Source organism: Acanthochromis polyacanthus, chromosome 9 (genome assembly GCF_021347895.1).
Source record: "Acanthochromis polyacanthus isolate Apoly-LR-REF ecotype Palm Island chromosome 9, KAUST_Apoly_ChrSc, whole genome shotgun sequence".
NCBI classification, from domain to species: Eukaryota; Metazoa; Chordata; class Actinopteri; family Pomacentridae; genus Acanthochromis; species Acanthochromis polyacanthus.
This window is the reverse complement of record NC_067121.1, coordinates 13398860-13426633: the sequence shown is the minus strand read 5'-3', so window position 1 is coordinate 13426633 and position 27774 is coordinate 13398860. Positions and strand designations below refer to the sequence as shown.

The 27774-nt window shown below is 41.9% G+C and overlaps 1 protein-coding gene across 4 annotated transcripts in view; it reads left to right on the top strand.

Moving 5' to 3' along the window:
• LOC110971125 (E3 ubiquitin-protein ligase RNF31-like) overlaps positions 1 to 27774 on the top strand; it is an 89273-nt gene that overhangs the window by 24779 nt on the left and 36720 nt on the right. For 3 of the 4 annotated variants that reach the window (XM_051953323.1, XM_051953321.1, XM_051953322.1), the window contains 6 exons: positions 6762 to 6968; positions 7060 to 7233; positions 13060 to 13158; positions 14021 to 14110; positions 15757 to 15871; positions 21650 to 21762. In XM_051953323.1, the coding sequence (XP_051809283.1) occupies positions 6762 to 6968; positions 7060 to 7233; positions 13060 to 13158; positions 14021 to 14110; positions 15757 to 15871; positions 21650 to 21762 (798 nt within the window). Of the gene's footprint in view, positions 1 to 1521; positions 3330 to 6761; positions 6969 to 7059; positions 7234 to 13059; positions 13159 to 14020; positions 14111 to 15756; positions 15872 to 21649; positions 21763 to 27774 lie in introns of those variants that run through there. The other variant, XM_051953324.1, reaches the window with a different exon arrangement.

The window sequence follows — 27774 nt, the reverse complement described above, 5'->3', positions numbered from 1 at the left end:
TTCTGTTGAGGACTTTTCCTAAAATCTATCAATATGTCTTTCGTTTTTGTTGTGTTTAGCTGAAGGTTTGACTCTTCACACCAAGCAACAAAATCATCAACAATTGGACCATGGCTGGACTCTCCTTTTTTAAGTAAACTTACAATAACAGAGTCGTCCGCATACTTTATGATTGTTCTGTTTTCGTATATGCTCTGACACGCATTTGTGTACAGAATAAACAGTAAAGGGGAAAGCACACACCCTTGTGGTGACCCTGTGGATGTGTGTTTTAGGTCAGACAGAACATTGTTAACCCTGACCCTTTGTGTCCTGTCAGTTAAAAAAATAAGGATCCAGCCCACCAAGTTGTTACTTAAATTGAACTGTAGTAAAAGCCTTTCTATCAAGATGTGGGGCTGGATGGTGTTAAAAGCAGAAGAAAAGTCCACAAATAAGAGCCTGGCATGAGTCCCATTCTCGTCCAAGTATTTAAAAAGCATGTTCAGCAGTGTTAGAGTTGCATCCTCCACTCTTCTACTGGGTCTATAAGCAAACGGCATTGGGTCCAGGGCACCTTCTGTTGTCCCTAGGATCTCAGACCTAACCAATTTCTCAAAAGTCTTCATTAAAATTGAGGTAAGAGCAACAGGTCTAAAATCATTTAACTAGCTCTCTCAGAGAGAATCATGCAGGGCTGTACACATGACCAACTCAGATTTTTTTATAATTTGGCACATGCAGAAGTCCAACCCCTAAACCATCATAGCTGCAATCAGAAATGTCATATCTCTTTTATATTTTCTTTTACAGACTTTAGAAGATAGGGTGATTTTGAGCTGAGATCAGCAAAAAAAACATGCTTTCTGGGGCAAAAATTGTACTTTTTCCAACTCCTAGAAAAGCTGTATGTTGTATTTGCAAGCATGATATCTGGCAATATTGTGGAAATTTAGTCCCTCCCCGACTGAAAAAAGGTAAAGTTTGCTTGGATATACTACTTCATGGAATATTTGGCACCATGCCAAAAATATGATATCTCCCAATATTGCTGTGACGAACAGGGCTGTCCGGCCGTTGCTTGATCCGGCTCTATTCAAAGAGACGCCGGGCTTTACTTCTTTGGTCCAGCACAAAATTAGGCTGAAGAAGGATGCCCCGGTCCGGCAGAGGAGTTACAGGGTGCCTGAACGTTTGGTGTCTGTTCTGAAAAAAGAAATTATGCTAATGCTTGAGCTGGGAATCATAGAAGTGTCCAGTAGTGAGTGGTGCAGTCCTATCGTGCTGGTGCCCAAGAAGGATGGTTCTCTGCGCTTTTGCATTGATTTCGGGTATCTGAATGCTGTGTCCAATTTCGACCCGTACCCAATGCCACGGATCGATGACCTGTTGGAGAGAGTGGGAGGAGCAGCATATGTTACGACCGTTGACCTCAGTAAAGGCTACTGGCAAGTGGCACTGGCCCCTGAAGCAAAGGAACTGACTGCTTTCAGGACACCATTTGGTATGTACCAGTTCAAAGTGATGCCATTCGGTCTGCAGGGAGCTCCAGCAACCTTCCAGCGCCTGATGGATTACGTGTTGAGGGATGTGACAGATTTTGCTGCGGCCTATCTGGATGATGTGATCGTGTACAGCAGTTGCTGGGAAGAACATCTGTACCACCTCCAGGAGGTCTTGAAGAGGATCAGAGCAGCTGGACTGACCATTAACCCTCGCAAATGCTTTGTGGCCCACCGCGAAGTCCAGTATCTGGGCTTCACAATCGGCTTTGGGAAGATAAAGCCACAGGTGGAGAAGATGGATGCCATCCGCTCATTCCCGGTCCCCACCACAAAAAGGCAGGTGCGGGGATTCATCGGACTAGCGGGTTGGTACAGGAAATTTGTACCAAACTTCTCTGAAAGAACTGCAGTTTTAACGGACTTGACGAAGAAGGCAGCACCCAATAAAGTGCACTGGTCAGAGGAGTGCGAGCGAGCATTTAAAGATCTCAAGGATGCTATCTGTTCAGAGCCAGTCCTCCACAGCCCCAACTTCAGTCAGCCCTTCATCCTTCAGACGGACGCTTCTCGGAGTGGGCTGGGGGCCGTCCTGATCCAGGAGAAGGAGGGGGAGAGGAGACCAGTTGTTTTCCTCAGTCGGAAGCTGTTGGACCGTGAAACCAGGTACTCAACTGTTAAAAAGGAGTGCTTGGCAGTAAAATGGGCTGTTGACTCTCTCAGATACTACCTGCTTGGTCGCCACTTTGTCCTGGAGACGGACCACCGTGCTCTTCAATGGCTGCACAAGATGAAGGATGCCAACAATCGTATCACTGGATGGTACCTCTCTCTCCAGCCGTACGACTTCACAGTCCGGTACCGCCCTGGGAAGTCAAATGTGGTAGCGGACTGCCTCTCCAGAAGAAATGAGGATGGAGATGGAGGCTTCGCCTTGGAGAGGGAGGGGGAAGTGTGACGAACAGGGCCGTCCGTCACGTATGTTTGCACATTGCACATGACACTTTATGCATTCAGTTAGCGTGTTAATGCACCCAACACTGTGAGAAGCTAATTGGTAAATAATTTGTACACGATTGTCGGTTTTAAATATTTTATTAACCAAACATTTTTATTGAGGTTGGCCGTGGGTCCGGTCCGGTGGCGTCACCTCGGGTGATGGCGGCGGCCGGGTCTGCGGAGGCAACGTGATAATTTAGATTGGAATGTACAATATTGTGAGATAATTTAAATTGGTGGTTCTCTAAGTGTGGTGCATGCGGTGAATGTATTGAGTGTCGTGGAGGTGTGTGTGTGAATGAGTGGTCTGTGCAGTTAACCTACCGTTTCCTCTTGTGTCCAGGTGCGTCTGGCCAAAAGAGTCCCCAGGGAGCCAGACGCCCAAAAGACTGTTCCGGACTGAACCAAGGGGAGGGATACGGAAGGGGTGGCTGCAATAGTTTTAACTTTATATTGTGTTGTTGGATTAAGTTTGGTGGGTTTAGTTGGGTTAGTTTGCATTAGTTATTTTTCGTTTACGTTATTCTGGGTTTTGGTTTATGTTGGAGAGTTTTAACTTAGGTTTTAACAGCTAAGGATAAGGTGATCTACCTGCAGAGTTTTATTGGTTTATTCCTGTTGAGCAGACCAGTATTAGAGGAGGCTGTTCCCCTTATTAGAGAGAAACGGTTTGTCTGTCTGGTTGTTTTGCGTTCTGCTGCTGGAGAAGCCATTGCTCCTACCCTCCAACGCACCTGCACTTTTTTGCACTTGCACTTGCACTTTTTGCACTTGCACTTTGATTACTTTGTATTTTTGCACATTTGGAAAATAAAGAAGGAAAAAAAGAAAAGAAGTCGACCACTCAAATGCTGTCTCCGCCTGCCTTTGTACCACTGTTCTTCCACCGCTCGAGCTGCTTGATCACAATTGCAAATCATGGAAAATAGCTACAAATATGAGACGATATATTTCCGATGTGGTCACCTTTATTTCAAATATCTCAGTTCAAACCACTAACAGTACTGATATTGTTCACAGAAAAAGGGTATTTACCCAAGGATGTTGGGACAGAGAAAATTTTTTTGATTTTCTAAATTTAATATTTTCATGGCACATGCGTTTGAAAACTTGAGTTTTGAAGTCAATGATATTCCAATGAAACAGCCTAGTTTGAATAAATTCCAATGAAAATCTTATATTTATACATATTTACATTTACATATGCCATCTACGCCATGGTAGTCCTGTACTATAGCAGCATGAACAAAGAAATTGAGAAGAAAGATATTGCATGTTCTGTAATAACTAAGTGTACATGACAACATGGTTATGTTCAGTGCAAAACATATATATGTATATATCAAGTAGTGAGAGTTAGACATCCACTAACAAACAGACCTTCAAAGTGAACAGGTGTCCGGAGGTGTCAGCATCACATGAAGAAAGTGAAACTGTATGCCCACCACAGTCTTTCCCATAAACCCCTTCAAAAATACAGGCCATCTTCTGATCTTCACCAAAAAAAAAAACGATTAGGAGTTGTCTGAAAATTTGTTGACAGTTGACAGCTGATCTTGAGGTCTGTCTGCAGCTGAAGGAACAGGGCCACACCAAAATAGCAAACAATAATTTTTTTCCCCATGCTTATTTACTGCTATCAAGGTAGTATATATTTTTACGATTAAAGAGTTTATCACAATTTTCTGCCCAAGCATAGCAGATATTTCGCACCATATGTTATGAATTAGGACTTGCAGCCAAGAGTACCTGGCTGCAGACCTCCAACCTCCACGGGTGACAGGAAACACGTGCCCTCCATGGGAGACAGGAAGTTGTTCGTATTTTATGTTTGGTTCTAAAAACGTGCAATTTTAAAAATGAATAAATGTATTTATATAGCATTCAGTTTTCTGTCTTGTGCTCGATCTCTCCTTGCAGCTGTCACCCTCTGGTGAGAAATGGTGACACTACGCGCATCCAAATCTGTATGAAAAAAATATCAATTTTTGGTATATTTTGCGTCATATCCTTGGGTAAAATTAGCAGAAGGCAACTTCAAACTGTCTTAGCGGTAAGTTCAGCTTAGTTTTAAAAAAATAGGAAGCGTCCCCATGAGAGATTTTGATTGTCAAAGTGAAAGGTTTTTCCCTATTATTTCAATGTTGAACAGCCTGAACTGACTTCAGAAGGCTCAATTTTCAAAGTGACAAAAGTCAAAGAATAACCAAAACACAACACTCTTTTTTTGCATAGAATCTATTTTTTTGGTCAACTGAACATTTGGGGAAGTTTAGAACAAAATCGATGATGGTCATGTGAACAATTTTCTGGGTTCTGCATGATTCTCTCTGAGACAGCTAGTTAAAGTCTTAGGACAGCTGCATTTGGGGACTGGGACCACTACAGCATTTTTCCAAATGTTTGGGACTTGCTGTGTCTGTAAGGACTTATTGAAAATAAAATGAAAGACCGGGCTCAGTTCTTTAGCACAGGACTTTAGTAGACGACCACAGATATTATCTGGGCCATGCTGTTTGTTGATTCTAACAGCAAGAAAAGCTTTCTCAACTTGGTCCAGTTGAATGTTAAAGTGCTGATCATCCTTTAGTTTGTGACTCAGTTCCTGTAATTCTGTGCTAAAATCAGAAGTATCAAAATTACAGAAATAACAGTTAAGAGCAGTGGCTAAATCCACATCTGTGTTAAAACCATTTAAAATAACACGAGTGCCATGCTCTGTGCTCTGAAGCCCTGTTAAAATTTTCATGCTTGCCCAAGCTGAGCCAAGATTATTAGCAGCCATCTTGCTTTCCAAGTCTGAGTTGCATTTGTGTTTTGATTTTAGAATTTCCATCTTTAATTCTTTTGTTGCTGAACACAAGTCAGATGCTGATCCATTTTTAAAAGCCATAGTTTTCCTCTGTATGCAGGATTTAACAGACGCTGAGACCCATGGTTTATTGTTCGGGTATATTTTCACACGCTTGCAAGGGATAATCATGTCCCTGCAAAATGCCATATATGCGCAGGTGACATCCACTAATGCGTCCAAGTCATCTCCACAAGACTGAGCAAAGATGTTCCAGTCAGTACAGTTGAAGCACTCCTGAAGAGAAAGTACTGAATCCTCTGACCAGACTTTAACGTCCTCGGTCCTCGTTTTCTCCCTCTTTAAAACAGTCTTGTATGAGGGAAGCAAGTAAACACAGTTATGATCAGCGGAACCAAGCTGGGCAAGTGGAAATGACTTGTAGGCATCCTTTACCGACCCGTAACAGCGATCCAGTATCTTGTCAAGTCTAGTAAAACAGGTGACATACCGTTCAAAAGTTTGGGGTCACCCAGGCAATTTCATGTTTTCCATGAAAACTCACACTTTTATTCATGTGCTAACACATTAGCACAAGGGTTTTCTAATTATCAGTTACCTTTCAACACAATTAGGTAACACAACGTACCATTAGAACACAGGAGTGATGGTTGCTGGAAATGTTCCTCAGTAGCCCTATGTAGGTATTCCATTAAAAATCAGTCATGTCTAGGTAGAATAGCATTGACCACATTAACAATGTCTAGACTGTATTTCTGATAAATTTAATGTTATCTTCATTGAAAAAAATCTGCTTTTCTTTCAAAAATAAGGACATTTCTAAGTGACCCCAAACCTTTGAATGGTAGTGTCATTTCCCATTTTACCACAACAAAGCACTTTTGGTTGCCATCCACAAGCTTCTAGAAAGTTTTTGGTTGAATTTTTACCATTCCTCCCAACAAAATTCGAGGAATTCAATTAAATTTGTTGTTGTAATTTGTTGTAAATGTGTTCACAGTTTTATATCTCCTTTGTCTGCGGGCACTGTGTCAAAGAGGACAAAATGGTTGCTTGTTCAAATTGATTTCTTGTGCTTTTATACATGGCTGCATATGCAATTCCAAAGTTTAAGCATGTATTTTTATGCTAATTAAATGAGGGAAATATTGCATGAAGTTCATTCCATAATAACTCCACTAGGCATCTCTGTATAGCTAGGTTTGTGCGAAAGTCTATGTAGAGAACAGAAAGTCAGAATGCTGAATCAAGCACTACTATTTCAGCTTTAGTTTTGTTTCATCTATGCTTTTATGTAATTATCTGACACCCATCTTACCACTAATATTGCCCTGTCTGATGTAAATGTAAAACTTTGCTAGTACGTTCACCATTGACGATGAGAAGGACCTTGGAGAGCATACATTTGTCTGACATTGCTGTAGGATTTGTGAAATCTGTCTGTACATGATTTCATTCTTTTCTTTCAGCGCATATGTCGGAGGCTCCTAGCAGTGTATGATCTTCCCAGCTGGGGTCGCTGTGAGTTGGCTCTGTCCCTGCTTCTGGAACACAGTGCTCCTTACTCACTAGAAGATGTAGTGCAGGCTGTACAAGAGTCCCATGACAGGGAGTTTATCAAGAGAGTGCTTGCTAAAGAGTGTCCCATCTGCCTTTCTATTTTCCCCCATAGCAAGGTATATAGGCAGTGAATGTTTACGACTTTTGCATCAATAAAGCATATATTAAGTAGCTTAATACTTTCTCTCACCCTCTCTCCTTTCTCAGATGCAGTCCTTGACATCGTGCCAGTGTTCTGTGTGTTGTGGTTGTTTCCAGCAGCACTTCACCATTGCTGTAAGGGACAAACACATTAGAGACATGGTGTGTCCAGTCTGCTGGGAGCCCGACATCAACGACCCTGAACACCTTAACAGCTACTTCTCTACCCTGGACATCCAGGTAGGGAAGCAGATGTAGGATTTCTTAAAATATGTTTGTAAGGGTTTTCTCCACTAATTATAACCGTAAGATTATAATAATGTTTCTCCACCAATATTAATGTAGGGTTAATGTTTGCTCAAATGGGGTTAAGGTTTTTTTTTTTTTTTTTACAGAATTGTTATATAGTCTACCTGATATTCGACCAGCAAAGTATTTAAATTAGACAAATATAATAATTAGCATATGAAACACTTCTTGTTGCACTGTCAAGAAGAGCTTCGGGAATTATAAGGGGAATTATTTATCTTGACAAGTTATGTATAAAATTGAGGTAGCTGGAATCTATACAAGTTAGAGACCAAAATGTGTACAACAAAACAATTGAGGCACTGAACTTATATTTATGTACATTTATTAAACAAAACTAAATTAAACAATAACAACAACAACAATAGCACACATTAAGACGAACAACAACAACAACACAAAACAAATAAGATGGTGAGATGTGAATGATGGGGAAAGGAAGGAAGAGAGCAAAATATTTCAGCGTAACACTGGGGTTGACATATGATGTTCTGAGGAAAAAGGGATAAATAGACCACACCTGAAAGCAGCCGTCTATTTGATAGTAGGCTAATTTGTTAGCCTTTGAATTTTAGCTTTGGAAAGATAATTTGAGAAAGTTGCACCAAGTTCGAGTAACTGAAAGGTACTTGCGTGCCCATGATGATGATGATGATGATGAGGATGATGAGGATGATGATGCTGCCTCGGTGGATGGTCCGGTCGGCCTTTGTTGATGTGGGTTAGAACAACAGTGGACAGAGTGGAGCCTCGGAGTCTGAATTGTTCTCAGGTAGGAGAACTCTGATGGTAAAAGAGGATTCTTCGAGCGGAGGACTCTTTGCAAGCAGGACTCCTGATGTTACATAGGACTTCCAGTGGTAAAAGAGACTCAGGGTGGTAAAAGAGGTCTCAAAATGGTGCTTTCAGATGTGGTCTTTTATAGTGGGCCTTTGCATATCATTAACTCAGCAGGAGTCTGGTACATCCTCCGTCAGGGAGGGCTGATGTCCAGATGTCCTCTACAGAGTTACATTTTCAGGTGATTCTTGGTGATGTCTGTAACTTCAAAAATGTTGTAAATTGGTGAACAGGATGTATCTAGGTGCATTACATGTTGAAATTATGACATTGAGACCAACCAGGAGGAATAAAATATTAAAAGTAAAGCAAGAGGTAGATTAATCATGAAGTCATTGAAAAGTTCACTTGTTTGGTGAAATGGATATACATAAAAGGAGTTTTGTCCAGAATTGTGGAATGATTATCTTTGTTGGTTTTGACTTTAGTTTAGAGTTCCTTGTCAGTAAGTGGAATGTCTTTGATATCGTCATCTAGTTTCCTGAACCTGCTTTCCATGGCTCAGGAATCCATCAGAATGCGTATTGGTGGCCATTTGGTCCCTTTGTTGGCAAGATCAGTCAATCAATCAACTTTATTTCTAAAGCACTTTAAAAAACGACACTGTCGACTAAAGTGCTGTACATGTTAAAACAAATTAAATAAATAAAATACAAATAAAATAGTGTGAGCATAAAAATACGACATAAAACACAGGTTGTACAATAAAAGCTAGCTCTAAGCTGAGCTATATGCCAAGTTAAAAAAAATGCATTTTTAAAAGAGATTTAAAAGTAGAGAGAGAGTCGGCCAATCTAATATGTAGTAGGAGCTCATTCCACAATCTCGGAGCAGCCACAGAAAAAGCACGATCCCCTCTCAATTTCTTTTTAGTCTTTGGCACCACCAGTAAAGCCTGATCTGCTGACCTCAGTGACCAAGATGGGATGTGGGGAGTCAGCAGATCACACAAGTACAGGGGTGCCAGACCATGAAAACATTTAAAAACAAATTAAAACAAATTAATTAATTTTAAAATCAATACGGAGGTGCATGGGGAGCCAGTGGAGGGATTGGAGGATGGGAGTTATGTGAACAAATTTTCGTGATCCCGTTCTGAGGCGTGCGGCAGCATTTTGAACCAGCTGTAGTCTCGACAGTGAGGTTTTGCTGAGTCCTGAGTAAAGTGAATTGCAGTAATCTAAACGAGTGGAGATAAAAGCGTGAATCAAAATATCAAAGTTGTGAGGTGATAAGAAAGGCTTTACTTTGGCAAGTTGCCTCAAATGATAAAAACTTGATCTCACAACAGCACTAATCTGGGCATCTAATTTACACTCAACAAAAATATAAACACAACACTTTTTTTTTGCTCCCATTTTTTATGAGATGAACTCAAAGATCTGAAACTTTTTCCACATACACAATATCACCATTTCTCTCAAATATTGTTCACAAATCTGTCTAAATCTCTGATAGTGAGCACTTCTCCTTTGCTGAGATAATCCATCCCACCTCACAGGTGTGTCATATCAAGATGCTGATTAGACACCATGATTAGTGCACAGGTGTGCCTTAGACTGCCCACCATAAAAGGTCACTCTGTCAATCAGGACTGTAATATATTGAACACACTTTATGGTGTGTAATCTGAATTTGTTCATCCGCTCTGACTGAAACATCAGAGTCAACCATGACAAATGTATAATGTTCACAGAACAAACTATCATAATCAGACAAAGTGCAAATCTTTCCAATTCAACTAAATGAAGTTTCCACAGTGTATATAAAATTGACCCAACATCTAAGTCAGTCATCTCTTAGATCAGGTGAGGGCCAGACATTTATTATCATGTCCTGAGGGAACTGTGATGTCTGCTCTAGCATCTGCAGGAACACGTATCTTTTGAGATTGTTGTTTCCTACATGACTGAACACATGATGTCAGAGTAAAGCAGAATCTAGCAGGACTGAAATCTGACTGGTATGCAGTATGTGATTACCACTGGTGATTGACTATGCATTGGTCTGGCTCATTTCAAATGAACCTGTGATTTGTGCACCACACAAAGCATGTACGAGAAAAAGAAAAAGACAGTTCTCATCTGAGGAGGTGAGGAAAAACTGGCAGCAATATTCTAGGCAAAGACTCCAAGGCCATCTCCAAGTACCCCAATGTTTCTGTGGAAGCTACAAATATTATCAGATGTTTATTGTCCATGGGACCATAGCTAACAGAACAATGGCCAAAGACTGAATGCTGAAAGCTTAATGTAGTGGAAAAAGAAGCTATATCAGTGTCCAGTCACCAGAATATATCACTTTCTGAATGAAAGTAGCTGCATGGAAGAAAATATCATAACAACTGTAGAATCAGGTGTTAGGAATGTCATGGTGCTTCACTGCCTCAGGTACTGGCAGTTTACACTGAAAAATTTCATTCAGACTCTCTGATTTACAGGTTGTATACAGTGGAGGAAAGTATTTTCATGATTCTGGCCACATACAAAAAAATGTGTGGTCTATAATTTTAATAATAGGTTTATTTTAATTATAAGAGAGAAAATATCAGCAAACAAAAAAATCAAGAAAAACACATGATCTAACAGTTATAAATGAATTTCCAGCTGATCATGGAAAATAAGTATTTGATTCCAAACCCAACCATCACTTAGTTTTTGGCGAAGTAACCAGCATTGGCAAGCACAGACATCAGATGTTTCTTGTACTTTGGATCACTCCTCTTTGCAAATTCTCCAAATTTGTAAGGTTTTGAGACTGTTGCTTAGAAACATGAAACATTAGCTTCCTCTGTAGACTTTCTATAGCAGGGGTCAGCAAGTAGATGTGGCTTCGGGACAAAATGTTTGTAAACAATCGAACAGCGGGCCAACCTGCGAGGGGGTGCGCTCCGATTCCGCGAGCGGGGGGGCGATACCGCGAGCGGGGGGGCGATACCGCGAGCAGCGGCGCTTCTACAGCTGATCGCTGCTGCTTGGGACACACGTCTCAATTCTGATCACAGATGTATTAAAAATGACTCCCGAGACACACACACATTTTACACACACTGTTGCGCAGTGAAATCTGGCTGGTACCACCGTGTCCGACCAGTAGCGCAAACGTAGAAATGCTCGGCAGCAGCCGACCACGCGAGTTTCGTGTTGCGGTGACGGACTGGCTTGGCTCCGTGCCAAATCAAATTTTCATAATCATCTGACAGGCCAGTTTTGGTCCACGGGCCGCCAGTTGCCGACCACTGTTCTATAGGATTAAGGTCTGGAGACTGGCTAGGCCATTCCATGACCTTAGTTCTATTAAATTCAGTTCAGTTTCATTTATATAGTGCCAATTCACAACATATGCAATCTCATTGCACTTCACATAGTAAGTTAAAGATCTTAGAATTTTGAACAGAACAGAACAGTCTGGGAGTCCTTCAAGTGTTTTTTGGCAAACTCTATGCGCGCTTTCATGTGTCTTGCACTGAGGAGAGGCTTCCGTCGGACCACTCTGCCATAAAGCCCCGACTGGTGGAGGGCTGCTAGTTGTCTTTGTGGAACTTTCTCCTATCTCCCGACTGCATCTCTGGAGCTCAGCCACAGGGATCTTTGGGTTCTTCTTTACCTCTCTCACCAAGGCTCTTCTCCCACGATTGCTCAGTTTGGCTGGAGCAGGCCAGGTCTAGGAAGAGTTGTGGACGTCCCAAACTTCTTCCATTTGAGGATTATGGAGGCCACTGTGCTCTTAGGAACCTTGAGTGCTGCAGAAATTCTTTTGTAACCTTGGCCAGATCTGTGCCTTGCCACAATTCTGTCTCTGAGCTCCTTGGGCAGTTCCTTTGACCTCATGATTCTCATTTGCTCTGACATGCACTGTGAGCTGTAAGGTCTTATATAGACAGGTGTGTGCCTTTCCTAATCAAGTCCAATCAGTTTAATTAAACACAGCTGGACTCCAATAAAGAAGCAGAACCATCTCGAGGAGGATCAGAAGAAATGGACAGCATGCGAGTTAAATATGAATGTCGCTGCAAAGGGTCTGAATACGTATGACCATGTGATATTTCAGTCATTCTTTTTTAATAAATTTGCAAAAATTTCTACATTTCTGTTTTTTTCTGTCAAGATGGGGACTTGATTTTGGCAAATGGCTGCAATGACACAGAGAGTGAAAAATTTCAAGGGGTCTGAATACTTGCCGTACCCACTGTATCATATCAGTATCAGTATCCTGATACTATTGTAAATAATAGGAATTTGTTTTTTTTCTGGATGTATTTTCTTTGCCTCACATGTGACTAAGCTCCAAGGGGAATGAGGATGACATGCCCAAGAGTCAATACAGGCCTCTTCTTTCTCTGCCTCGGTTTTCTGTCCTGCCAGATAAATTTTGAAAAAACCTTCTCCAGATCAAGGTTAATTTTTTTGGATAAGTACAAAGGAAGCATTTGCAAAGGATATAGAAGCCGAGGGAGCACATTCATTTTGATGAGATTGATTTGTCCAAACAGAGACAGGGGTAAATTCTGCCAGCGCTCAAGGTCTCTTTTGACTGAGCTACATACTGGGGGTAAAATTAAATTTTTGTAGTTCTCCAAGCTCTGAGGACACTTTTATTCCCAAATAAGTAAAACCAGAACTCCACAATTACGGGAGTAGTTTCTGAAGCAGAATGGGCATTAGCTCATCTTGACCACATAGTCAGTCTGTGGGAGACAGAATTCTTGCTGGTAGAAAGGGGATCAAATACTCATTTCACTTGATCAACTGGAAATGAATTAGTAACTGTTAGATAATGTGTTTCTCTGAAGTTTTTTGGTTCATATTTTGTCTCTTGCAGTTAAAATAAACCCACTATTAAAATTACAAACATGTAATGTGGAATGTGTATAGTGATCAAATACTGATATTCACCACTGTGTGTTCTATATTTCAGCTGCGAGAGTGTCTGGAGCCAGACGTCTATGAGCTGTTCCATAAGAAGCTGACAGAGCAGGCACTGATCAAAGATCCTAAGTTCCTCTGGTGCTGCCATGTGAGTACAGTTTTGTCAGCAAAAACTATGCAAACTAATTAGTTCATGAACAGTTACTCTTTTATTTGTGATTTTATTCAATTGATCAGTCAATCAAACTTTATTTGTATAGCACTTTATATACAATAAAAATGCAACACAAAGTGCTTTACAACATTTCCACAGTTCAAGTGCAAGCTTAAAGACAATGAGTCAAAAATGAATAATGGTCAATTTGATCGTGCTTTTTTGACAGAAATTTACACAGAAAGACTCTGATGTCAATATGAAGTCAGATTGTTTTTCAAAGTAATGTGAAAAATAATGACAAATATAAAATGCAAAATAAGTGAATTTTCACCCCATGTAGAATGTCTCAATTAACAGGTGCAGGTAGTTGGTGCTGCAACTCATGCAATAAGTGAAATTGACATCATCTGAGTGAAGTCAATATATTAAACAAATTAATGTAGAAAACTTGAAGAGCCTGAAAAATTGTTGTATGCACTATAAATATGATCACTCATTTTCCATACCTGAAGACATTAAAACTGCACCTTCATCAAATATTAATCATAATTTTTGACTCCCATAATGACATAAATCTATTTATCTGTGATTTTGACATTTAAAATCTCTTCTCTGCTTATAGAAAACACCGTTCACCACACAATACAGAAATAAATCAATCAAAAATCAAAAATCTCAATACTGATCAATACAATTGTGGTTATTATTTTTACCATTATTGTGTCATGGACTTATAATTATCATATTTAATTCAGTTTTTATATTTTAGATTTCATTATTTGAAAATTTATTTTCAACACTCTCTTCTCATTTGCTGTTTCCTGCTTCCTGTCCTTTGGTCTTCTCTCCTCAGTGTTCATATGGGTTCATCTATGATGGAGATCAGCTGAAAGTCACCTGTTTTCAGTGTCGAAACAGTTTCTGTGCTCAGTGTAAAAAGCCTGTAAGTACTAGACTCTCTGCATTGCCTTGGTTTCCTTTTCTTCTTCTTTCAGTGATACTTATGCAATGAGGGTAACCTTTACTTCAGTCCCCTTACAGTTAGTATCAAAGTAAAAAAGAAAACGATATGCATTGTGAGAAAACCCAAAAGGGGAGCCCAGTAAATCCCCTTAGACCAACTAAATTAGTAATTGATCTTCAGAGAACTACTGGACCCCTCCAACTCTCAGCTCTCCATCTAACGGGTCCGGTTCTACAGCCCAGTGGGGTCTGACCCACTGTTCTGAAGAACATTTAAGCTGGTATTTGAGGAAAATTCGCCTAGCTTCTAACTGCCTCCATCCAGCCGCCTATCCTGCTTCCTCTGATAATTAATTTAACTGAGTAGCCACTTTCGAATGGTCAAATTAACTACCAGTCACATCTGTTAAAGGCAGCTTTTCCTCTCATGGGTTTGGCACTTGGTAAGTTGCTAGGTTAAAGTTTAGAGGTTAGGAATAAACCCCAAGGAAAAGTTTTATAATAGGTCACCCACGGCCCCAAAGACTAGTAATCTTTCAGAACCTTTTTAGATGTAATGCACACAATAACCTGACTTTTTACCACCAGAGAAAATATTCAGAATTAATCATTGTGATAGGGATAAAGTGAATTTCCTATCTGTTAACTTTAATTGCAGGAAAAATGTTTATTGTAATATTTTAGCAAGGGCGTACCAATAGCTCCATCAGACAATTAATCAAACATCACGATTCTTTCAATGGCTTAACACGACTCATAAGTGGAACTATGCCTTCATAAAAGAGAAGTAATAATCACCCAGATTATGTAATTTGGAGGGAGAGAGCAGCCGGCTTGGCCGTAGTCGACTGCTCACCTGAAACCTGACAAGTCTTTGAGACTCGCGGGGTCCAGGGGGAAGTGGACGGGGGTCCGGACCAGATTTAGATCTGCATGTATCCAATTTTGTTGTTTGGGCCAGATAAAAACTTTGTAATTCCATTCTGGTGTTGTTCCTCATGGGGAAAATAGAATTCAGTATTGTTCCTTCGGTCAGCATTATTTTTAGATCACAGTTTCGTAATCCTCAACCAGTGCAGAAAAAACAGTACTTTTGCCCATAATTCCAATAGAACAGTTATTACATTGCAGATCATGTTGAATCCCCCGTCTGGAGTTGCATGATAAAATCCCCTTTGGCCAGGGCATTTCTACCCTGACTTGCATCGAGCGACGACCACCCAACGACTCCCAACTTGCATCTCGATCAGGTGTAATTTATAGTGAACTGAAGCTTTTGCATATGCGCTGACTGCACCCTTAATTAACATAGCAATAAATTCATACTAAATTAACTTGAGCAATGACTTCATCCCTCAGTTAGTTCACATTGAATCAGTTCACTATTCAAAAAGTAAACTTTTTGTAGTCATTCAACATCACTACATCATGTTCAACAGCCCATTACCATTACAGTCCTAGTTCAGCCTGTCAGTGTTAAACATTGTGAGTTTTGTAAATTTAACTACACAGAAAAATACTCACATTTCATGTGTTAAGTTAAAGGGTTTTTTTGTCATCAGGGTAATGACTGGTTGTTGTTAGTGAACTACACAGTGGCTGTTTGTTTCTCTATTTTCTGTGTAGTGGGAATCTCAGCATGGAGGACTATCCTGTGAACAGTACCAGTCATGGAAGAGAAAGAATGATCCAGAGTATCAGAGACAGGGCTTGGCTGGATACCTCAGAGATAACGGCATCAGTGAGCGCACACACACACACACACACACACACACACACACACACACACACACACACACACACACACACACACACACACACACACACACACACTTTCCACTTATCTATCAGCCACAGATTCTCACACTCTTGTTACGTGTTTGATGCTCAAAAACCTTTTCTTCTCTTATAGTATTATCCTTGACAGCAGTGATTTTTGGCAGTTTGACTCTCCCTATTTCATTAATATTTCATTATTAACTAGCTGTCTAAGAGAGAATCATGCAGAACCCAGAAAATTGTTCACATGACCATCATCGATTTTGTTCTAAACTGTTCTAAGACCTGAAAGATCTTCACCATTCTTTAGCCTCTCCGCCACTCTGTGGACGGTCATCCGGCTGATGTTCAGCACAAAGGAGAGCAGATATCTCAACTCTTTTGACTTCCATCTTGATACAACTTCACTGGAGAAAAAAATTTGTATTAAGGACACCTGCCTACAAGGTAGAACTTTCAGTTTATTGAATGGAATTTTTCACTCTGACATGTAAACGTCTCTAAAGATCATGAAACCGAGTGTAACAGAACTTTTGCAAAGCCCGGGATATGTTTTGCACTGAATTCATCTTCCTTGGATATGGAAAACATAACCATGTTGTCATGTACACTTAGTAATTACAGAACATGCAGTATCTTTCTTCTCAATTTCTTTGTTCATGCTGCTATAGTACAGGACTACCATGGCGTAGATGGCATATGTATGTATACATGTGGATATATAATGATATATGATATATAATATATATAATAACTTCTACATAAATATATAGATATTGACAAAATTTGATAAATATAAGATTTTCATTGGAATTTATTCAAACTAGGCTGTTTCATTGGAATATCATTGACTTCAAAACTCAAGTTTTCAAATGTATCTGCCATGAAAATATTAAATTTAGAAAATCAAAAAAAATTTCTCTGTCCCAACATCCTTGGGTAAATACCCTTTTTCTGTGAACAATATCAGTACTGTTAGTGGTTTGAACTGAGATATTTGAAATAAAGGTGACCACATCGGAAATATATCGTCTCATATTTGTAGCTATTTTCCATGATTTGCAATATTGGGAGATATCATATTTTTGGCATGGTGCCAGATATTCCATGAAGTAGTATATCCAAGCAAACTTTACCTTTTTTCAGTCGGGGAGGGACTAAATTTCCACAATATTGCCAGATATCATGCTTGCAAATACAACATACAGCTTTTCTAGGAGTTGGAAAAAGTACAATTTTTGCCCCAGAAAGCATGTATATTTTTTGCTGATCTCAGCTCAAAATCACCCTATCTTCTAAAGTCTGTAAAAGAAAATATAAAAGAGATATGACATTTCTGATTGCAGCTATGATGGTTTAGGGGTTGGACCTCTGCATGTGTCAAATTATAAAAAAAATCTGAGTTGGTCATGTGTACAGCCCTGCATGATTCTCTCTGAGACAGCCAGTTAAAACATATGGAGATCCTTTAAGTTAGTTTTCAGTAGTCATTAATTATTTTCTCTGAAAAAGCTACTGCAGATAAAACTGGGATAACAACAGGATTTTAGGGCTGAGTGAAAGACTCCAAAGACAGATTGAAAATTCTCCCCAGTCTCAGAACATACAGTGACAACATATAATGTCACTGTTACTTTTGTAATTCAGCTATATCTGATGTTGTCAACATGTAATTGTCTCATCCTCAAATATGAATATTCCAACTTCTGAACCAAGCAACTCTTTTTTTCTCAAGACTTAATTGAAAAATGCCTTAATGTGTTTCCTTGTAATTATGTTTTCATCAGTATGGTTTTACACAAGTACACACATGCACACATTTCTCCAGTCTTGTTTCTCAGCAGCAGTTGTTGAAAGTAATATGTGTTTTTGCTTTAGGTAGGGGTAGACTTGCAATTAATGTAGCCGCAAGGGGACACAAGCCAGTGTCTTACTGTGCTGGTCCCAAGCCCGAATAAATACAGAGGGTTGTGTCAGGAAGGGCATCCAACGTAAAACTTTGGCCAAATCAAACATGCTAATCAAATATATGACTTCCATACCAAATCGTTCGAGGGAAAGGTTAACAACGACCGCCATCGGTGCTGTCGACCTACAGGGTGCCCGTGGAAACTGGACGACTGTTGGTCGAAGAAGGAGGGGAGGAAGGTGTGCTCATAGGAAGAGAGAGAAGAGGAACACCAAGAGTCTAGGACTGAGAGTAGGGACTTTGAATGTTGGAACTATGACAGAAAAAGGTAGAGAGCTGGTTGACATGATGCAGAGGAGGAAGGTGGACATACTGTGTGTCCAGGAGACCAGGTGGAAAGGTAGTAAAGCTAGAAGTTTAGGAGCAGGGTTCAAGTTGTTCTATCATGGTGTTGATAGGAAGAGAAATGGAGTAAGAGTTATCTTGAAGGAGGAGTTTGTTAGGAATGTCCTGGAGGTAGAAAGAGTGTCAGATCGAGTGATGAGCCTGAAGCTAGAAATCGAAGGTGTGATGTTCAGTGTTGTTAGTGGGTATGCTCCACTGGTAGGATGTGAGCTGGAGGAGAAGGAAAAATTCTGGTTGGACCTTGATGAAGTGATGCAGAGCATCCCGAGAAGTGAGAGAGTTGTCATTGGTGCAGACTTCAATGGACATGTTGGTGCAGGAAACAGAGATGATGAGGAGGTCATGGGCAGGTTTGGTATCCAGGAGAGGAACACAGAAGGACAGATGGTGGTTGACTTTGCAAAAAGGATGGAAATGGCTGTAGTGAATACTTTCTTCCAGAAGAGGCAGGAACATAGGGTGACCTATAAGAGTGGAGGTAGGAGCACACAGGTAGACTACATCTTGTGTAGGCGGTGTAATCTGAAGAGATCAGTGACTGTAACGTAGTGGTAGGTGAGAGTGTAGCCAGACAGCATAGGATGGTGGTGTGTAGGATGACCCTGGTGGTGAAGAAGATGAAGAGGGCAAAGACAGAGCAGAGGACCAAATGGTGGAAGCTGAAAAAGGAAGAGTGTTGTATGACTTTCAGGAAAGAGTTGGGACAGGCTTTGGATGGTCAGGAGGTGCTTCCAGATGACTGGACAACTACAGCAAATGTGATCAGGGAGACAGGTCGGAGAGTACTTGGTGTGTCATCTGGAAGGAAAGGATATTAAGAAACTTGGTGGTGGAATGAGGAGGTGCAGGAGTGGATCCAGAGAAAGAGGTTAGCTAAGAAGAAGTGGGACACTGAGAGGACTGAAGAGAGTAGACAGGAGTACAGGGAGATGCAGCGTAAGGTGAAAGTAGAGGTGCAAAGGCCAAACAAGGGGCTTACGATGACTTGTATGCTGGGTTGGACAGTAAGGAGGGAGGTTAGGGTGATAAAGGATAAGGATGGAAGTGTGTTGGCAGGTGCCAATAGTGTGATGGGAAGATGGAAAGAGTACTTTGAAGAGTTGATGAATGAGGAAAATGAGAGAGAACGAAGAGTAGAAGAGGTGACTGTTGTGGACCAGGAAGTAGCAAAGATTAGTAAGGATGAAGTGAGGAGGGCATTGAAGAGGATGAAGAGTGGAAAGGCACTTGGTCCTGATGATATACCTGTGGAGGTATGGAAGTGTCTCGGAGAGGTAGCAGTAGAGTTTCTGACTGGGTTGTTCAACAGGATCTTAGATAATGAGAAGATGCCCGAGGAATGGAGGAGAAGTGTGCTGGTGCCCATCTTTAAGAACAAGGGAGATGTGCAGAGTTGTGGCAACTACAGAGGAATAAAGCTGATGAGCCACACAATGAAGCTATGGGAAAGAGTAGTTGAAGCTAGACTAAGGGCAGAGGTAACATCTGTGAGCAGCAGTATGGTTTCATGCCAAGAAAGAGTACAACAGATGCAATATTTGCTTTGAGGATGTTGATAGAGAAGTACTGTCACAAATTTAGGGGCCTGGACCCGAGCAGAGAGCCACACTACCAAGGCAGGGTGAAATGAAATGAGTTTTATTGCTGGGGAAATGAGTAGTGGAGGTGGAGGGACAAGTACAGAGAAGGTCAGAAGGAGCTGCATTGTCTCTTTGTAGATCTGGCGAAAGCTTATGACAGGGTGCCCAGAGAAGAACTGTGGTTTTGTATGAAGAAGTCTAGAGTGGCAGAGAAGTATGTTAGAGTGGTGCAGGACATGTATGAGGACTGTAAGACAGTAGTGAGGTGTGCTGTTGGTGTGACAGAGGAGTTAAAGGTGGAGGTGGGACTACATCAGGGATGAGCTCTGAGTTCCTTCTTGTTTGCTATGGTGATGGACAGGATGACAGACGAGGTTAGACAGGAGTCTCCATGGACTATGATGTTTGCAGATGACATTGTGATCTGTAGTGAGAGCAGAGAACAGGTGGAGGAGAAGCTAGAGGCGTGGAGGTTTGCCCTGGAAAGGAGAGGAATGAAGGTTAGCCGCAGCGAGACGGAGTATCTGTGTGTGAATGAGAGGGACCCAAGTGGAAGAGTGAGGTTACAGGGAGAAGAGATCAAGAAGGTGGAGGATTTTAAGTACTTAGGGTCAACAATCCAGAGCAATGGAGAGTGTGGAAAAGAGGTGAAGAAGCGTGTACAGGCAGGCTGGAACGGCTGGAAAAAAGTGTCAGGTGTGATGTGTGATAGAAGAGTTTCAGCTAAAATGAAAGGAAAGGTTTACAAAACTGAGGTGAGACCAGCCATGTTGTTTGGTCTGGAGACAGTGTCCCTGAGGAAAAGACATGAGGCAGAGCTGGAGGTAGCAGAACTGAAGATGCTGAGGTTCTCTTTGGGAGTGACCAGGATAGATAGGATCAGGAATGAGTACATCAGAGGGACAGCACATGTTAGGGGCTTTGGAGATAAAGTCAGAGAGGCCAGACTGAGATGGTTCAGACATGTCCAGAGGAGAGAGAGTGAATATATTGGTAGAAGGATGCTGAGTTTCCCACTGCCAGGCAGGAGGCCTAGAGGAAAACCAAAGAGGAGGTTTATGGATGTGGTTAAAGAGGACATGAAGGTAGTTGGTGTGAGAGAAGAGGATGCAGAAGACAGGGTTAGATGGAGGCAATTGATTCGCTGTGGCGACCCCTGAAGGGAAAAGCCGAAAGGAAAAGAAGAAGAAGAAGGGGTAGACTTGCAATTATGTCATGATGGAGGTTCTGAACCCAAATGCAGAGCACACAGCAGCAGGTGACGACCAATCAAGTTTTACAAAAGGATTTATTAAATCAACAATAATATAAATGATAAACTGGCTAAGGAGGAAAAGAACGAAGTAACCAAACTGCAGCTACAGAATTACGAATTAAACTAAATCCTTAATCAAAATAAAACAAATAATTGGAAAACTATACAAACACACACTACGAAAGGTTTTAAAGGATCTGCCGTCGGGGAACCCACAAATGTTCTACAGGTCTGTAGCCCTCCCAGTTGACCAAATATTGCAGCCTGTGGACCCGCCGCCACATTTCCAGTTTCCAATCTCTTCCATTTCTCCTGCACTCTATCATTTCCCAAACATGTGCTAAGCCCACAGTGTCACTCAGATCAGATTTCTCGTGAGGCAGCCTGCCTTCAATTTGACCCTACCACAGGAGTCGCAATGCTGAAATACATCAATTCAGTAATTAACCTTTAGACACTGTCTTAAGTCTACTTATTTGTGCATTAGATTGAGACAATATTCCTAAATGTACTGACACTTGCTTCCTTCTCTCTCTGCTTTCCCACTATTCACATCATGCCTGTCATTTCTCTTCTTCTCCTTCTTTCTAGCCTGTCCTAACTGTCGCTTTCAGTATGCACTGTCTAAAGGAGGCTGCATGCATTTCTGCTGCTCACAGTGTCGCTACCAGTTCTGCAGTGGCTGCAACAACCCTTTCCACACAGTAAGTCTAGCATGTATTGTTCTAATTATTCTGAAAGTGTGTTGGAGAAGTTATTACGTTTTGTTTGATGAAATGTTGATCCACAAGACAGTTTTGCTACCCCTAGTATATATTTATAATTTCAGATTATTGCGTGACTGTATGGGCTGTTGTATAGATTTAGGAGTTAGAGTACATGCATGTATACATGCCTGTATTTCTTTAATTATTTATGTTTTGTTAAATTAGATTTCATTTTTTTCTTTCGATGAAGATTCAATTTTTACATTCAATTTCAATTCTTCTTCGTGTTTTTTCCCATTAAAAGGGAGTTTTTTCTTTCCACTGTTGCCCTAGGGCAGTGGTTCCCAAACTGGGGGGCGTGCCCCCTAAGGGGGGCGGGGAGTTATAGCAGGGGGGGCTCGGTGACAAGATGGCCAGGTCTGTGTGTGTGTGCACATATGTACTTATCTGGAGTTTGGTATTGTTGAAGTAGAAATAAATGATCTCACTTCAATCGTGGATATATATTATTGATACAATTTGCATGCAATAGAGGCCAGCCCAATCATCCATCCATCCATCCATCCTCTATACACCGCTTTATCCTCACTAGGGTCGCGGGGGGTGCTGGAGCCTATCCCAGCTGACTCGGGCAAAGGCAGGGGACACCCTGGACAGGTCGCCAGTCTGTCACAGGGCTACATACATTGACGAACAATCACACTCGCATTCACACCTACGGGCAATTTAGAGTTATCAATTAACCTCAGCATGTTTTTGGACTGTGGGAGGAAGCCGGAGTGCCCGGAGAAAACCCACACATGCTCAGGGAGAACATGCAAACTCCTCAACCCAATCAACCAAACTAAATCATCCAGCAGCAACATTTGAAATTCTGCTGGAAAAATGCAGACCTGGCAACCCTGCCTGGCTAGACTAAACATACACGAACGATGTATGCTGCAGCGCAAGCTAGCAGAGCATGGAGAAGTTTGTGACAGGAGGACGGCCAGGTAAACAGAAAGCAAATGAATCTACACCAAACCTCACAACAAGTAAAACAAAGGCAAGAAAATATGACGAAGCATATCTCGCCCTCGGCTTCACAAGTACAACTGTGGGTAATGAAGAGAGGCTGCAGTGTGTCTTATGTCTCAAAATATTAGCTTCTGACAGTATGAAGCCAAATAAGTTAAGGCCCCACTTGGAGACTGCACATCCCGAACACAGAGAAAAGCCAGCTGATTTCTTCAGAAAGAAACTACTCGACTGTCATGAACATCGGAGTCGCTTCACTAAAGCAGCATCTGTACCTGGAAATGATCAACTCGCCTCATATAAGGTCACCTACAGAGTTGCTCAGTGTAAAAAGCAGCACGCTATTGCCGAGGAATTACTTCCTTCTGCTATTGACATGGTTTCAACCATGATTGATGAATCAGCAGCAAACAAACTAAAGGCAATTCCTCTGTCAATACTATCGGGAGGTGCATTTATGACATTTCAAAAGACATAGAGGAGCAGCTTAATGATAAGATGAGAGACAATTGTTTTGCCCTGCAGGTGGATGAAGCGACTGATAGTAACAAAGACTGTTTATTGATAACATATGTCAGATTCATTGATGCCGATGATTTGAAGGAGGATTTGCTCTTCTTCAAACAGCCACTGCAGAGGAATTATTCAAAATCATTGACACTTATTTGAAAGAGGCTGATCTAAAATGGGAGGAATGTGTGGGGATCTGCACTGATGGGGCTCAGGCTATATCTGGGAAATGTGGAGGGCTGCGAGCGCTCATCAGGCGCGTCTCCCCCAATGTGCAGTGGACACACTGTATGATACACAGAGAGGCACTGGCGTCTAAACAGCTGAGTCCTGAGCTGAACAACGTAATGATAGACATCATTGCCACAGGGAACGACATCAAAACAAGACCCATCAAAGCCCGGATTTTTGCAGCTCTCTGCGAGGAAATGGGATCCGACCATTTTTGTTTCACAGTGAGTCCCGATGATTTTAAAGCGACCTTGGGTTTGTGAAAGGCGCTATATAAATTGAACATATTATTATTATTATTATTATTATTATTATTATTATTATTATTATTATTATTGTTGTCACGTGGGAAGGTTCTTTTCAGGGTGTTTGAATTGCGCGATGAAATCAGAATCTTTTTGAAGGAGGAAGGTAATGAACTTGCTCACAAGTTTAGCAATAGCAACTTTGCAAACCTCAGTGACAAGTTTCAGAAACTCAATGAACTAAATCTCCAGATGCAGGGCACTAAAACACATCTTTCACAGCTGGCAGATAAAATCACATCGTTTACAAGAAAACTGGAGATGTAGGAGAAACGAGTGAAAGAAGGGAATATAGACTCATTTGAGAGCCTGAAATCGTTCATTGTGGACAACAAGCTGCAGAACACATTCATGCCATGCATGATAAGCCACATCTCTACCCTACAGAAACAGTTTCTGAGGTATTTCCCAGTGGAGGATCCTACTGGATATGACTGGATCTGTGACCCCTTCATTTCAGCACCAGCAGCTGACTTCAGCGCTGCAGAAGAGGAACAGTTCATTGATGTCACTGCTGATTCAACAATGAAACTGCACTTTAACTCAAAGACATTGGCTGTATTTTGGATTGGAGTACAAAAGGACTACTCACTGCTGGGCAGGAGAGCCCTGACCACACTTCTTCCTTTTGCCACATCTTACCTGTGTGAGATAGGTTTCTCTGCAGTTGCCTCAATCAAGACAAAATACAGATCAAAGCTGGACATTGAAAATAAGCTAAGAGTGGCGGTCTCACAGCTGCAGCCTCGATTTGAGAAAATCTGCAGCACAAAGCAAGCCCACATCAGTCACTGAAAGGATTGTGGGACTTGAAGTGTGACTAGAAATGTTGTTTTTGCAGAGAATATTTGCAAGTTTTTGTTTATTACCAGAGAATTGTTAACGTGCCATTTTTGTGCAGAGTAAATTCTGAGTCTTGAAAGGAATTAATACTGATAGTAAAAATATGAGATTCATGTTCCAAAGTAACTGCTTCCATTCCAGTGACTTATTCATTTATTTTTTTGGAAGATGTCACAGTTTTGCAGTTTTCTCTGTTAAGTTCAAATACAAAATTGAGATATGTTTGCTGCTAAGTCACTTGTAATGCTTCAGCTCTTAAAAATTATGTGTTCCTTTTAAGAGTTTTCAGTAAGGCGTTACAAACTATACTTCATATAAATTCTACAAGAGTTTGCAAGCAAAAGATGTGTCTGAGAGTGTGTTGTTGACGTGACTGCATACAGGTAAGGGGGCCAGAAAATATTTTTTTCTTCCAAAGGGGGCCCTGCAGAAAAAACTGCTTTAGTGTAAGCCTTGAGGATTTTGAATCCCCCCCTGCTTCCCTGTCATGTGGGTCCCACGGGGCTCAATTTTAGGACTCCTGCTTTTTTCACTATACTTACTTCCTCTGGGATCCATTCTTAGCAAGCATCTCCTTCCGTTGTTATGCTGATGACAGTCAGATACTTGTTCCTCTAAAGCGGAGGGATGCCTTCTCTGTCATTAAGACATGCCCTTCCTGGCATGTCTTGATGACATCAAAGCTTGGATGGCTACAAAATTCTTACATTTTAATGAAAAGAAAACAGAAGTGATGGTGTTTGGGCTCAGTGGATCCTGTGAGTCCTTCTGTGGTGACTTGGGCCTTTTGGCAACGTATGTTGATTTTAAACTGGACAGTCAAATTCGGTCAGTCGTGAAGTCTAGTTTTTTTCATTCAAGGCAGTTGGCAAAATTGAAATCTTGAGACAGTAGTCCATGCCTTTATTTCATCTCAGCTGGACTATTGTAATGCACTTAATGTTGGAGTCAGCCAGTCTTCCCTGTCACATCTCCAGATGGTTCAAAATGCTGCTGCACACCTAACTGGAGCACGGAGAAGAGAACATATCACACATCTTTTGGCCTCTCTTCACTGGCTGCCTGTGCACTTCAGAGTTCATTTTAAAATTCTTTTATTTGTTTTTAAATCGTTAAATGGTCTTGCCCTGCCGTACTTCTCTGAGCTGCTTCATCTTTACACTCCTGCCCAGTCTCTTAGGTCAGCTGATCAGCTGCTCCTATACACACCCGAATCTAAGCAGAAGCTCAGAGGGGACAGAGCCTTCTGTATGGTTGCCCCAATTTTATGGAACAAATTGCCCTTGCACCTTAGACAGGCCCTTTCCCTGTCCATTTTTAGGACCCATCTTAAAACGCACTGGCTTTCCGTCCAGCGTGAAACACCGATTTTATTTATTTTCAGTGCCTTTATTGTGTATTTCGGATTTTATTTGTTTTTAGTGCCTTTTATTTTGTGATTCTATTTGTTTTTAGTGCTTCTATTATGTATCTCTGATTTTATTTGTTTTTAGTGCTTTGATTGTGTATTTTTATATTTTATTTGCTTTTAGTGCTGATTTTATTTGCCTTGTTCTGTGTACATGTATGTACAGCACTTTGGTTCAATCAATGATTGTTAAAATTGCTATACAAACAAAGCTGGATTGGCTTGGATTGGCTTGGATTGAGAGAAAAAGCTCCTGCTGTCACGGCCCTCCTGCTCCAGTGATCTGGCTCGTCAAGCCAACAACGAGCGGCTGTGCTTCCTGCACAGCCGGCACGAATTTCAATCAGTGGCTGATAAAAGCCTGGCTCTGCCAAGACTCAGACGCTGGAACATTGCTGCATACCACATGCTTCTCTGTTGAATTACAATGCCATCTCTGCCTTTCCACCTCCGCCTGCTCCCGGACTCTCTGCTCCTCAGCCATCATTATGCCCCCCACCTCCGGCTCCCTCTGTTCTACTCCCCGACCTCGTCTCACGTTCTCCGGACTCTTAGTGAGTTTCCTCCTTTGTTAGTTTAGTTTATGTTTAGTTTTTACCTCGGCCTTCGGGTCCGCCCTTAGTTCAATTCAGTTTAGTTTCTCCACTCCGTTATTTCCCCCCGCTTCCTTGATTAAGAGTTTCTGTTATTTATAAATTTATATTTGTTTATTAAATCATTATTCATTCACCCGCCTGTCTGTGCCTGCTGCTTGGGTTCGCTCACCGGTCCGTGACAGGATGTTCCAGCCACCCATGAACCCAGCAGGCGCCCAGACCTGGACCCTAAGTTCCCTCCTGGACATTTTCTTTTCATGCAAAGAAAATACCGTTTATTTTAACACCCTGCTCAAGCTATGGAGGGAATGGCAGGAAGACAGGAAGAACATTACAGTGACCTTGGGTCGGAGGTTGGCTTCCCAGAGGCTCTGGCTAATGTGCCACCTGCCAGAATATATTAAGGAGTATTTAGACACTCCCCTACCCTACCTGACCCTTCCTGTTCCTGCTTCTCACCATATCTGCCCCCAGCTCACCACCTAACCCGATCCTGCTTCCCCGCTAGACACAGTGCCACCTGCAAAGGAGCCTGGTTGCCGTAGGCGAAATGCCAGGAGGTGCCGTGGTGCTCCGGTCCCAGCTCCGGAGGGGCCCTGCGCCTCCTTGGCTCCTGAGCGGGGCGACACCAAGGACGCCCCCGTGTTAGGAGGACCTAGTGTCATTCCCTCACTTTCAGAGGCACTGAGAGCGGCCTCTGCAATCGCAGAGAGGCTAGCGGCAGCTTTACCCCGGCTTGGGGGGTCCGAGGCTGCCTTCCCCATCCATGAGGCGCTTAACGCCGCCATCGAGGGAGTGGAGGGGCTCAAGGCTGCCTATGGGGCCCATGGGGAGGCTTTAGCCACCTTGGTAGATCCCAGGGTGTTGGGTTCATTCCTGGAGGCTCTGAACAATTCCTCTGCTGTCCTGGAGGGGCTTGACGCCCTTTCCCTTCATCTGAGGAGGGGCCCCGTGCCGCCTGACTCCCTCTGGCTGAGGAGAGGTCCCGAGCCATCTCACTCCCTCCAGCTAAGGATAGGCCCTGAGCCGCCTCACTCCCTGCACCTGAGGACCGGCCCCGTGCCGCCTCACTCCTTCCGGCTGAGGAGAGGCCCAGTGC